Source organism: Pezoporus occidentalis, unplaced genomic scaffold (genome assembly GCF_034315485.1).
Source record: "Pezoporus occidentalis ecotype Australia unplaced genomic scaffold, CSIRO_AGI_Poc_V1 ctg26, whole genome shotgun sequence".
Lineage (NCBI taxonomy): Eukaryota > Metazoa > Chordata > Aves > Psittaciformes > Psittacidae > Pezoporus > Pezoporus occidentalis.
This window is the reverse complement of record NW_026914502.1, coordinates 5560290-5573181: the sequence shown is the minus strand read 5'-3', so window position 1 is coordinate 5573181 and position 12892 is coordinate 5560290. Positions and strand designations below refer to the sequence as shown.

Below are 12892 nucleotides of genomic sequence, written 5' to 3'. Positions count from 1 at the left end.
AAACTGCTGGTTTGACTCTGGGCAAAGACTAAGCCTGATTCTCCTCTGCAGTATAGTTCCAGTTCTCAGCTGTATGTATGGCTTGGGTTTGGTACTGTAAAGACAGAGCTTAGTTAGCTCTGGCTTCAGTTATCAGTACTCCACTTATGCAGCTTGCTGGCCTCTGTAGCAAGCCAGGAACTTCTCCTCTGGAATATTCAAATAGCTTACGGAAGGAAGAGCAACAGCCAGCATCAAATTGATGGTCCAACCCATCTTCACAGCACGTTCCCCTACCATGGGCTGAGAAATACTGTTCTCCTGGCTCTTTGTTACCTTTATAGAGGGCTTTCCTAAATGGCAGGCTATATCTTGCCTTCATTTTCCCTTTCCAATGGGAGTTACAGTGGAAAAGTTGTCTTGAGTAGATTTTCTCACCAAACTGACCTTCTACAGATTAGTATCTCATCTATCTACAGCTACAGTAATGTTTAGAAAGGCATCGCTGTCTCAAAGGTGGACCTCAGAAAGGAAAGAGTTGCCTGTCCTGAGGAGAATATGTTTCTGAAATACCTGAAAGTATTGCTCCTGTTGTGCCTAACCGTGGTCTCTCTATCAATGAAACTGCTGCAGCAAATGACATCTTGCCAGTACAAGCTTTCAAAACAGCAGCATTCTCTGTGTTTCCCTCAGCTGTGAAACTCTCTTGTCACACTGCCTGAGGAAGTGTGAACATATTGGCCTTTGAAGTATTTGTAAGATTAGGCTGTGGCCTCCAGAAGAAGTCTGTATGTGCTGGGCTAAGTCGTCATTTGACTTGGTCTTAGCGGTACCAGTATGGATTTCATCATTTTGCCCAACATAGTGATAGGACAAGAGGCAACAGGCACAAGCTAGAATAAAGGAAACTTATGAGAGTTGGACTTTAGGAAAAAATTCTCCTCTGAGTGTGGGTCAATAGTGGCAAAAATGCCCAGAAAAGCTGGGGAATCGCCACGCTTCAAGATGTTCAGAACTCACCTGGATAAGGACCTAAGAAACCTGATCTAACTTAGGGCTTTGCCCTTTTGGGAGCAGGGATTTGGGGGAGAGACCTCCAGAGTTCATGTCACACTGAAATCATTCTGAGCCTGTGAAATTTTGACAACCTTGCTCTGTGAAAAGCTGAGCTGTTTGGAGCAGTGGGAAATTGCAATTTCTGAGGTCCAAGGCCAAAGAGCTCTCTTGTTCGTCCATCCCCTTGGTGATTCAGCTTCCCTGCCACCACAGCCATCAACCAGAGGTCCTCTGCATCAGGGTTGGTGTTGTCAGAGTTCCTCCAGCTCCCCTTCACACCCCACAGCCCCTTTACCCTTCGCTTTCTGGCTGAACCACCAGATCCCTCATGGATTCACAGACTGGGCAGTAGAGTGGGGGCTGCAGAAAGTGCTATTGCTGCTCAGTAACAACTGCACCCTCTGCCTCTGTTCCAGTTCTTGATGGCTGTCATTGCTACCACGATGCCAATCCCCTGTGGAGGCTTCATGCCTGTGTTTGTCCTAGGTGAGTTTCAATTCTGTGTTGCTGCATACAGGCCTGACAGGGGGAGAGGATGAAACCATTGCAGATGAACCCAGGCAGGTTTCTTCTAGTGGATGAGGACTGATCACTTGGTTCCTATGACAAGCTCAGTTAACAGTCCATACACCAACCTCTGAGTCTCTGCTTCTGTAATTTTCCCACCACCCAAATCCAAATGTTAAGGAGAAATCCCTGTCTTTTACATAAGGAAAGCCACATTGTGGGGAGGCATGCTGAGCCAGGCCTTCTCATTTCTCTGCCTCTTCACCTACAGAGAAACTTTCAACCTATTAGTAGTAGTAGTTGCACCTTTCACCCCTGAAGACCAAGCAGAAGAGAGAACCTCAAAACTAGTGCCTGCAGTGTAATCCACCACTTAATCATTTCTTCTGACTGAAATATGGTAACATGGAGTCTGTTGGTTTTTAACTTGTTTTAATTCCAAGATCAACAGTTAAAAAGAATATGATTCTAAAGTTAAGGAAGGGAGGTTACGTTAGACTAAAGTGCACAAGTTCATGAAGTTCAGCACTAAGTACCCACAGTTCTTAAATGAGATGCTGTGTGCTAAGGACCCCTGGGTCCTGGCAGGCAGCAACTAAACAAGAGTCAGTAGCATATCCTTGCAGTGATGAAGGCTAACACAAACAAGGCTGTATTAAGAAGAGCCTAGCCAAGAAGGCAAAGAAATCGGTTATTCCCCTGCGTTCAGCATTTTGGACGTGATTCCAGAGTATTTTGTGTCCATCAGCACAAGAGATTTTGACAAAGTGCAATGAGTCTAGTGAAGGCCGCTGAGATTGTTGGTCCTGGAGCTCAAAACAAATGAGATCCTGAAGACTGGCTTGTTCAGCCTGCAGAAGAGAAGGGAAGAGGGGATCTAATGGTGGCCTTCACCACCTAATGCAGCAGGGGACAGAGAGGATAGAAACGTGCCTCATATAGACACACAATAAAAAATAGGTAAAGGCACAAGCTGCAACAGGGAAAATTCTGATGGGACATAAGGAAAAAAGAAATGTTTCCTTGGTTAAGGTGCTCAGAAAGGCTGGAGAACCTCCATCCTTGCTGACTGTTAAAGCCTGTGTGGACAAGGCCCTGGGTGACTTGATCTCACTTTGAAATTAGCCCTGTTGTGAGCAGGGGTCAGAACAAGACCTCTGGAAGTGTTCAGACATTCACTGAATGAGTGTGTGAAGGGCCTCAGCTGTGATCTGGACTGACACTGCAAGAATTCCCTCCTGCCTGGGAGGAAATCACAGATACTTCTGTGCCTGGTGTGCCGAAGTGGAAGAATGAGGGGTTAGCTCTATTTCCATATCATAGTACCCTTCTCTCCTCTTGAAGTCTAACTTCCGTGTGTTGTGACTCTTTAGTTCCTGGTGTCATTTTAATGTAAGTTTTGATTTTGTTTCCATTAGAAAATACTCAGGTGATTTCACAGCACAGACTGGGTGCTCTTTAGATGTTAATCCCGTAACTGTCAGTGATATTTTCCAGGTGCTGCGTTTGGGCGTCTTATTGGGGAAATCATGGCATCACTTTTTCCCAAGGGAATCCTCTTTGATGGTATTGTTTATCAGATCTTACCTGGAGGGTATGCAGTCATTGGTGAGTGTCCATGTCCTTGTTTTCCTTCATCTGGTCCCATCCCTGTGACTTTCCTGGTTGACAAGGCATGCTGTTTCTGTATGACAGTCGTTGTCTCTCTATTCCTTTGGCACCTTACCTGGGAAAGGCGCAGCAGCAATGACAGGAGCGGTGAGCCACACTGTCTCCACTGCTGTGATCTGCTTCGAGCTGACAGGTCAGATCTCTCACATCCTCCCCATGATGGTGGCTGTCATCCTTGCCAACATGGTGGCCCAGAGTCTGCAGCCTAGCCTCTATGATAGCATCATCCAGGTGAAGAAGTTGCCCTACCTGCCAGACCTGGGCTGGAATCACATAAGGTATAGTGGTAAAACAGAGGTGGAGGTGGGGAGTGGCAAAGAAATAAAGAAGAGAATGAGATCATGGGAGAATAAAAGGTCACGAAAAGGGGATAGTACTACAAAGAAAATAAAAAGGCAGAACATGCCTGCAGCTAGAAAAAGAAACAAGTGGTGGAGTAGAATTAGAGTTCATGCACAGAAATGGAGCACAGGTTTGAACGATCTGCAGTGTTAGGAGTTTGTAGTAAAACTACCACATTGTACCAATTTCAGAAGTTAAAAATCAAGTGTCTCATTTCCATTTTGTTCTGGATTCAGTGGGGTTTGGACTTTTTTCTCCAGCAAAACCAAAAAAACTATTTGGATATTTTGCTTCAAACAAAATTCAGTTATTCATACACGTGTCTTCCTATCTTTAATAATATACATAGGTATGTATATATAAAACATCTATACATAGATGTAGGTATGTGTATATATATGTATATATATACACACATATAGATGTGTGTATTTTTATCATGAGGGGTAATGGAGTGGAATACAGCTGTAATGAAAATCCAGTTAATCTGTGTTGATTCTGTTGGAAAGTCCTCTTTGGTTCCTCTCACAGAAGATTATTCCTCTGTAGATTCTGTTCTCAGCTGTATTGAGAACATGTTTTAAGGAATTGGTCGTTTATATATTTCTTGAAGGGATTTATCTGCTAGACATTTGTAATATGCTAATTATTCCCTTTATTGTCCATAAATTCACAGCAAATACAATATCTTTGTTGAGGATATTATGGTCCAAGATGTGAAATTTGTCTCTTCCAACTGCAAATACCGAGATTTGCAAGCTCTTCTCCAAAGCACCACTGTTAAGACTTTGCCTTTGGTGGACTCACCAGGTAAGCACGGTGGAGGACCTGGTCCTTCCTGAAGACTGTCTGAGGTTAAAGAGCCATAGAAATTGGCTTTCAACTTACATGTGAAGGAGTCTGTGACCCACTACATAAAAATCATCCTAAAAATCTTCCGCTATGGATGGTGTATGACAGAAGGCTGTTTCAGCTGGTCAGACAAGTAAGCTGGAGTGTGGGTAGTGAAGCATAGAGCAGGTAAGGGAGGTGTGTGGGAAGTTTGTGGACTGAACTGTGGCAACAGGGAAGGATCTTGCCTCTGATGTGGCGCAACTCAGGAATGGTGAGCTTCCCACAGCCCCACAGAGTACTAGCAGCAGCTAGCAAGGCTGGTCAATGACTCTTGCATAGCTCTAGACAGTACAAGTCCGAGCACTTTGAAGAAGTTGGATGGAGGAAAGGGCAGTGTGTGGCAGGGGACTTTGGAAAAAAACTTTAAGTGGCTTAATGGCTTCTTGCTCTGTGTTCTGCAGAGACCATGATCCTTCTGGGGTCTGTAGAGCGATCTGAACTGCAGGATCTCCTCCAGAGACATATAAGCCCAGAACGGCGACGGCTCCTCCACAGGGAAATGCAGCAGAAGCTGTCTGAGGCACCCTACGATGGGCACAGCAAGGGACCGTGGGCAACCCTGCCAAAGCTGAAGCATGAATCTTTTGCTTATGTTGATGAGGATGAGGATACAGATGAGAAGGGAGAGGTGAGGGAGGGAAGTGAAGAGACTACAGCACAGAGACTGCTTAAGAAGCAGTAAGGCATTCGGACAGGCTGAGAAAGAAATGACACAGGGTGGACTTTATTTTCTTTCCTTTCCATAACAGCTGCCTCAGCCCCCAAGTCCCACTCCCAGTTACCCAGAGGAGCCCAATGGCCCGACAGGTCCTCTTAAACAAATGCCTGAACCTTCAGAGCCACAGCACCTCGCAGGTAACTTCTGGTGTGCCTCAGCCACATCCTAGGCAGCTTGTAGAAGCTTTCATGCTAAATGTGTGTACATGCCTGGGCAAGGTGCTGGTTTCTCAGAGACTGAGAGAAGGAGCTTTCTCTGCTGTTCCCTTATGAAAGGTTCTTTGTTAATGCACTTCAGCATCACCTCAACATATCTGTAAATACGTTTTTGTTTGTGACCCTTCAAAGAGCATGGCAAAAGTAAACCCACTCCGGCTGCTCTGCATCAGTGCTCCCCATTCCAGCCTTTGCAATATTATACCCTTGGACATTTTCTGGAGTCTGCATGGAAAGGTCCCAGATCTTGCCTCTTCCACCTTGTAGCTCATTTCTGATCCATGCATCATGTATATTTGATGCAGGATGGTGGGGTTTTTTATCTTTACATGTCTTGAAATGTGCAGAGAGTAAAAAAGCACAGAGGTATAGCCCAATCTCGAGAATGAATACAGAGGGCAGGGCTTTGGCTCTTTGAAGCACATAATATAGCATGCAGCACATCCTGGTTCCTTAACATCATTCACGTATGACTAAACCTCTAAGGCATAGGAAAATCCACTTTATGCTTCCAAGGCAGAGTGGTGGGACAACCACCTACCGAAGCAGAAAAAGAATCACACCAAAACAAGGACAGCGTGTGAGACACTTTAGGTGAAGCTGGTACTGAGTGATCCAGGAGTAACAAGAGGAAGCAGAGCAGGAGTGTCTTCTGCCATCAGTTTTAGTTCGGTTCACAGCTGTCGCAACCCATGGACTCCTTTGTACCTGTCACAGTATTAAGGCTGTTGATATGTTTTGTCTGAAGTAATTTCCACATTGTCACCTCTCCTTTCCGTACTCATCCTCCAAAACACATTCTCTTTGTGGACTGCAGAAAACTCTCATCACAGCAGTTTATCCCTTGTATCCATGCTGTGTCAGTAGTCTTGCTTCTGTTTGGTTTGGTTTGGTTTGGTTGGTTGGTTTTTTTCTTTAGGGACACCGATCTATAAATGATATCTGCAAGGGCTACTGTGTAATGAGTTGTTTCTTCTCCTTGAGGAAAAGATATTGCATGGGAATATTTATTCTGGCATGTCACAGACACCAAATTACAAATTGAATGCTAGATTGTGCCTGGCGCAGCTCTGTCATGTACCATGTACTGCGTCCCTTGTATGATTTCCAAACCTGCTTTGGGCAAGGAGTTGGGCACCGGGCTTTGTATTTTTGTCTCTTATTTGTTCTCCTATTCATTTGTTTTCCTTTTTCAGGCAATTTCAGGAGTTGGAGGCAACTGATCCAGCAGCTCTTGTGCCATTACAGCCGTGCACATGAAACAGAGAGTGCCATCCAGGTTAGGGATGCAGAGAGCCCAGTAGTCTGAAGGGGGAAGAGAATGCAATGGTAGTAGAACCTGCTCCTTAGAGCCATTCAGCACTTGGCCAAAGCATGGACACGCTTCTGGTCCTGAACTCTGACAACATCAGTGGGGAACTCTCTCCAAGGAGAGGGGGTGTGATTCATGTAAAGGAGTATGCCCTTTCCTAAAGAGCCATCTGTGCTCAGGTGTAAAGGCTACCATCATGACTGAGTGTTGGCAGTTTTTCTCAGTGAATAACTTACACTGTTTTGGCTAACCTGGAGTAAAGTGCAGTTCTGTCCCATTTGGCAAACAGTATTGGTGAGATAAAAAGAAATGCTTTTACTTTGTGCCATGATAGATGCCCTTGGGTAGCCTGATACGCCTGCAAAGGTTGGTGGGTATCATACAAAGCCTATGGAAGATGCATCTACTCTAGGGCCGTGGTTGGACCCCATGTGGGATATCTGGGAGCATCTACAGCAGTACTGGATGTTTAGGCACCTGAATTGGGCCACCAGCATTCCATAGTCAATCTTCGTTGGCAAGGGAAGCACAGCCAGTACAGAGTACACCTTATAATGTATATGTATAAAGAAAATCAAAGCACTCAGTCGTACCCCATTTGGAACAAAAAGGGGAGCAGATGGTGTGAGGAGACTCTGCATGTTTTTCCTTTCTGTGCTCTGTGAAGCTCTGGGTTCGTTGTCCTGAACAGTGTTTTCTCCTACAGGAGCCAGTGGAAGTTGTTGAAACAATGAGGCCAGAAGAGGTAAGACTGACTGCAGAAAGGAAGTGGGGTTACTTAAGTGCTTCTTTTAACCATTTCCTATTACTTGCAATACTTCAACAACCTTAGTGATTGCCACAGCCATAGCTAAAGCTATTTTCTTCTTAGAATTGCACAACTGGCTGCTCTCACCTAATAAGCGATTGTTCTGCTAGATGTGACTGATCTGATCTAGCTTTGAATTCAGCCCTATTGTGAGCAGGGTTTTGGACTAGGGACCTCTACAGTTTTCCCCTCACCTAAATCTTTCAATGGATATGTGTTGTTCCTTCCTGTCTTACACAAAGGAACAGTCAATCATCTTGCAATGATAAGGGGAAGATGCACTCAGAAGGGAAAGCTAAGATGTGGAGACCTCATAGAAACCTTCCAGTATCTGAAAGGGGCCTATAAGGATGCTGGGGAGGGACTCTTTGTTAGGGGCTGTAGTGATAGGACAAGGGGTAATGGGTTAAAACTTAAACAGGAGAAGTTTAGGTTGGATATAAGGAGGAAATTCTTTCCTGTGAGGGTGGTGAGGCACTGGAATGGGTTGCCCAGGGAGGTTGTGAATGCTCCATCCCTGGCGGTGTTCAAGGGCAGGTTGGACAGAGCCTTGGGTGACATGGTTTAGTGTGAGGTGTCCCTGCCCATGGCGGGGGGGTTGGAACTGGATGATATTAAGGTCCTTTCCAACCCTAACTGTTCTATGATTCTGTGTTCCCTTCCTCTTTAAGGAGGAAGGAGCAAAACCTCACCTTCTCAGGAAACCTCTGAGGCATTGGGATTGCTCTGTTTCCACAGGGACTTGACATCTGGCAAGGAAGGGATGGGAAACCTGAGGGGTGTGATATAATGGACAAGAGGAATGATCTATATAGGAAGGAGGAAGCATTAACAGAAGAATGGGACTAATTTGGGTACACAAGACAGCAACACTGCTGATTACTGTAGGAGATTCCTCTTCTTTTCCTGTATCAGATAGATGCTTGGGAACAGGAGGAACTGAACAAGAACGTGTGCTTTGACAGCTGCCACATAGACCCTTCCCCTTTCCAACTAGTGGAGAGAACATCCCTGCACAAGGTGGGTACAGATGTCTCCCTGAGGCATGCACTGTTTCTCTCCACCCTATCCATCATTGTGATTCTAGTCTATGACTTATTTCTTCTCCTTGTCTTCAACTGCTATCACCTGCTACTTCCACATCCAGCTACAGAAGTCAGTTTCTTGCTCTAACCTGTGCATACCTCCAGTCTCCTGCAGAATGAAAGGCTACATGAGAAGAAGTCTAAGTGCATTTACTAAAATAGATTTGGACACCACATAAGATTTTTCAGTCACTACATTAACAGAAGCATTGTATGCCTTGCTGCTGGGGGCATTACACTGAGATTTACACCCTGCTTGTCAGTGTACAGCCCCGGAGGGATTAGTCCTGGATTTCTCAGGGTGTTTCTGTTAGGGGTAGAATCTGCCTCAATGATTGAGAAGAGTTGCTTGAAACCACCCTATATCATAGGCTATTCATTTATGTGAAGAACAAGGGATCTCGATCATACAACTTCTAGAGTTAGCACAGGATGACTGGGGATAAAAGCAGTCATTGTAAGAGAGGATTGAACTTTCACTCAGTGGAAAGGGAAAGCAGTCTGCTGAAGCCAGAGTGCACAGTGCATGTCTTTATCAATATTCATTTAACATGCATAGTCAGCAAATGCACAGAATTAATTAATCATTCTTATCAAAGGGGTATGACCTCAGCCTTGAGCAAAATAAGAACAGGTTAGCATAGATTTAGGATGAATTTGGTGTTTTCTAAAGGGCTGTCTGAAGTCATCTGAAAGCCATTAGTATTTATCTTTGAGAATGTAAGAAGTTATAACTAAAGACTGCAAATGGGGACAGTTTGATACCTCTCATAAAAAAGAGCAAATGAGAAACTCTGAAATAACAGACAAATCAACTTAACTTGGATGCACAAAACATGCAGGAATAATCAGTGTGAGGCATGTACAGCTACATGTAAGCCTACTGATAAAGGCAAAAATATCACACCTGATCAAGATCAAATTGTACTTAAGCAGGCTGATTTTCTTTTACATTAGGGTAAAATGTCTTGTTCCTGACAAATGAGATTGTCCCTAGTTTACACTTGAACATGACATTCAATATTTCATGTGATGTTAAAAATAAGGGCAAGCACCAGCTCTGAAAGAATGACTTCATGTAAGGCCACGGGTAAAGTCCAGGTAGAGCTCGGCTTAAAGAACTTGGAGGTTGGAAATACACCACAGAGCACTGAGAATGCTGCAAGTGTTAGGAAGTGTGTTCTATGAAGAACTGTAAACCAACGTGGTCTATTTAGGCTAAAGCAATCATGACTGATAGCCCCATGATAGCTGTCCTTTTCAGGAGGCTTCAGAAAAGGGAATATCTTGTTCTCAGTGTTTCCACTGAGCTGGATAAGCAGCAGCAAAAATAAGTTTTGACAGGAAATATTCTGGAACAGGAAAAAAAGACATTTTCTGGTGTTAAGGAAGGCACTGGAATAAATAACCTAAGTAGGTTCTGGCTTTGCATATTCCTATGTGATAGTTTGGTTTCCAGCAGCAACATTAAATAGGATCTGCATAAGTCCCCAGATAAACAGGATGTTGCATGTGCATCTCTGTTTGCCAGATGCAGGATAGGAGTAACCTTGAGAATGTGCTCTCCATCATCAGCACACTCCCAACTATGGCTGCATGGCAGAAGGACCAAGGGGTGGTATTTGCTACCTGCAAAAGGGGAAGGGGAAAGGTAGTTTCTCACTGAGATAACCGCAGACTCATGTGCTCGTATGGTTCCCATTTCTACATCCCAAGTCCCAGTTGTAGCACAAAGTATGATGCTACCAATCCAAAGTCCCTGAAATGGTCTTTTGTGTTTTTGCTCACAGACACATACATTATTCTCATTACTGGGCCTCAGCCATGCCTATGTCACCAGTATGGGGAAGCTGAGGGGAGTGTTGGCATTGGAAGAGGTAAGTCCATATCCTTCCATCTCCTTTTAATCAACTGCAGATGTCCCGTGCATCAACGCAGTAACCTACAGGTGCTGGAGGATCCAGCTGGGAGTATTTTAATACATTTTCAGCCAGTGTTGAAAGCTTCTGAGACAATGCTTTGGAAGCTATGGAGATGACCAGATGACTATTTCAGAGGAGGAAGCAGGTATCGTTTACAGGGATGCTGGATGGCGCATCCTTTTGTTGAACATAGGGCTCTTAACTGATGGCTATTACTGTCTCTGAAAATGGTATGGAATTTGTTATTTAGCAGGGAATGAAAAATTACACCACCAGTGTAAAAGATGATCTCCACAGGCCCCAGAGGCAGAGCTGTGACTCTCTCTAGTTGTGATTCCTTTACCCTGGAGAGTAGATGAACTTCTGCTTGTAGGGCTGGGTCAGCCTCCCTCTCACCCATTTTTGCTGAGCTTTTCCTCTTCTCGTAGCTCCAGAAGGCAATAGAGGGCTCCACACGCTCTGGGGTTCGCCTGCGCCCACCACTTGCCAGCTTCCGTGACACCAACCGGAATTCCGTGAGCATGGAGAAGGCCACTCAGGCCACTCAGTCGTGGAGCCGACAGGACAACTCCACGGCGGCAGCACAGCAAGCAGCGGACTTGCGCACAGAGAGCCCGCTGCTTCCCAGCACGCACTCCCCCCAGCACTCGCACTTCCATGAAGAGGGGGAAGTCCCATTCTCCACTTCTGCCACCGATACCGAGTTGGAAGAGATGGAGCTGACAGGGCCAGTTGATGAAAACATCTCGGACATCCTCAAGGACATAAGCCTACGCTCCACTGACCTGGATGAGGATGAAGATGAGGATGAGGATGTCCCCTTATAGCTGGTGTGAGGGGAGTAGTCATTCACACTCTTCGGTTGAGCCAGTTTTCTTGTGTTTGCTCCTCAAAGAGAAGCTTTTGGATGTTCTTTGCAATCGCCACAGAGGATTGATTCAGCTGGGAGAAGGGGCATCAGACTGACCCTTTCTACTGCTGCTCTCTGCCTGTGGAAAGAGTATTGGACTATACGGGTGTGTGCAGGAGTCAGATGTGGACTGCAAGGTGATTAAGACTGGGCTTACAGTACTTAAGCTTCTGCCATGTTTATATACCGTGGTAGAAGGGATTGTAACAGGACGTGAATACTGCTGGGCACCATCAGGATGCTCTGGTTCAATCTGCCATGTGGAAACTGGAGAAGGAGCAGCTTTTCTCATTCTCAATTGGTGTAGTCTTGGAATTGGTGTCATCTGTGTCACAGCTGGCTGCAGCTACCAGTGTAAACACAGCCAAACCTAGGAGCATATTGCTGCTTCTGACTGCAATCCTGTCCATATTGCCACAGTTCATTTTCTCTAGCTCTTATCTTCAATCCCCCCCAACATTCCCATGTAGGACATTTTTCCTCTGTCTCAGTTTTAACTCTGGGGTTTTCTTGGGTGGGTGTGCAGTTAGGAGCTTCTCCTCTGTCCTTTAGCTGAGCCATGCCCTAAAAATAGATAGGAGGGAAACATTTAGTCTGTCTTTCATGTCTTGAATTCAGCCATGGCTCTAAGAAAAGCACTGGAAGGGAGGAAAGCCTCTTCGTTTGCCCATCATGTCTGGAATCTTTAAATAGAATGGGAAACTCTTAAGTGGGGGCATCCTCAGTGTTGGAGGAAGAGGAGTGAACCAGCCTGTGTGCACCTGTGTTTCAAAACCTGTGTCTGTCTCTCTGAATCACCATTTTTACAAAGTTATAGTCTTAAAATATAGGAACTAAATAAGGAATTACGGAGCGTTAGCAGGCTGACAAGAACTACAGCAGAGGGAAGCCACATTCCCTACACCTTGAAAACAGGTTTATCCCTGAAAATTCCTGCTCTCTTTCCTGGTAATTCTACCCTGCCTCCTTTCCACATATTTCTGCATATCTGGAATTCCAGCTCTCATTTTTTCCAGCTTGTCTCCGTTGTGACTAACAGTAAAGACCTCAGCCCTTGTCTGCAGCATCCCCCTCTATTCCAGTTCTAAATCTGGAGCAGATCTTGATCTCTATCTTGCAAAAAGATGTCTTGTCAGTTTGTGTCATGCATGCAAAACCTCAGCATCCGAAGGTAAGATGCTGCTTTGTTTAACTCACTGGCCTTGTGAGGTTTTCTCAGTAAATAGGCAAAATCAAATTCTGTGTCTTCTGTGGCTTTCCTCTAACGTTCTACATTTCTTTCTGTCACATTTGTGGTGTGTCGTAGCACTCAGATGAAGTCCCATTGGGTGTGTTTCCACTTACCAGCAAGAGAAGAAATTTAGGCTCTGAGAATATGTTCTTGGAGGGTATTCTCCCCGATGCTGGGCCACATCCTGATATTAGCAAAGCATCACCTAACTCGGAGGGACCGGTTTCACCTTAATGGGTGAT

General features: G+C 45.1%; 1 protein-coding gene across 1 annotated transcript in view; it reads left to right on the top strand.

Annotated features, from left to right (window-relative positions):
- The window catches only part of CLCN1 (chloride voltage-gated channel 1), a 37091-nt gene extending 24435 nt beyond the window's left edge, over positions 1-12656 (top strand). Inside the window, exons 13-23 of the mRNA XM_062624038.1 lie at positions 1452-1521; positions 3040-3150; positions 3278-3491; positions 4232-4365; positions 4851-5077; positions 5199-5304; positions 6579-6661; positions 7401-7439; positions 8418-8522; positions 10378-10464; positions 10938-12656. Of these exons, the coding sequence (XP_062480022.1) occupies positions 1452-1521; positions 3040-3150; positions 3278-3491; positions 4232-4365; positions 4851-5077; positions 5199-5304; positions 6579-6661; positions 7401-7439; positions 8418-8522; positions 10378-10464; positions 10938-11336 (1575 nt within the window). The 3' untranslated portion in view covers positions 11337-12656. The remainder of the gene's footprint in view (positions 1-1451; positions 1522-3039; positions 3151-3277; positions 3492-4231; positions 4366-4850; positions 5078-5198; positions 5305-6578; positions 6662-7400; positions 7440-8417; positions 8523-10377; positions 10465-10937) is intronic.
- The last annotated feature ends 236 nt before the right edge of the window (positions 12657-12892 follow it).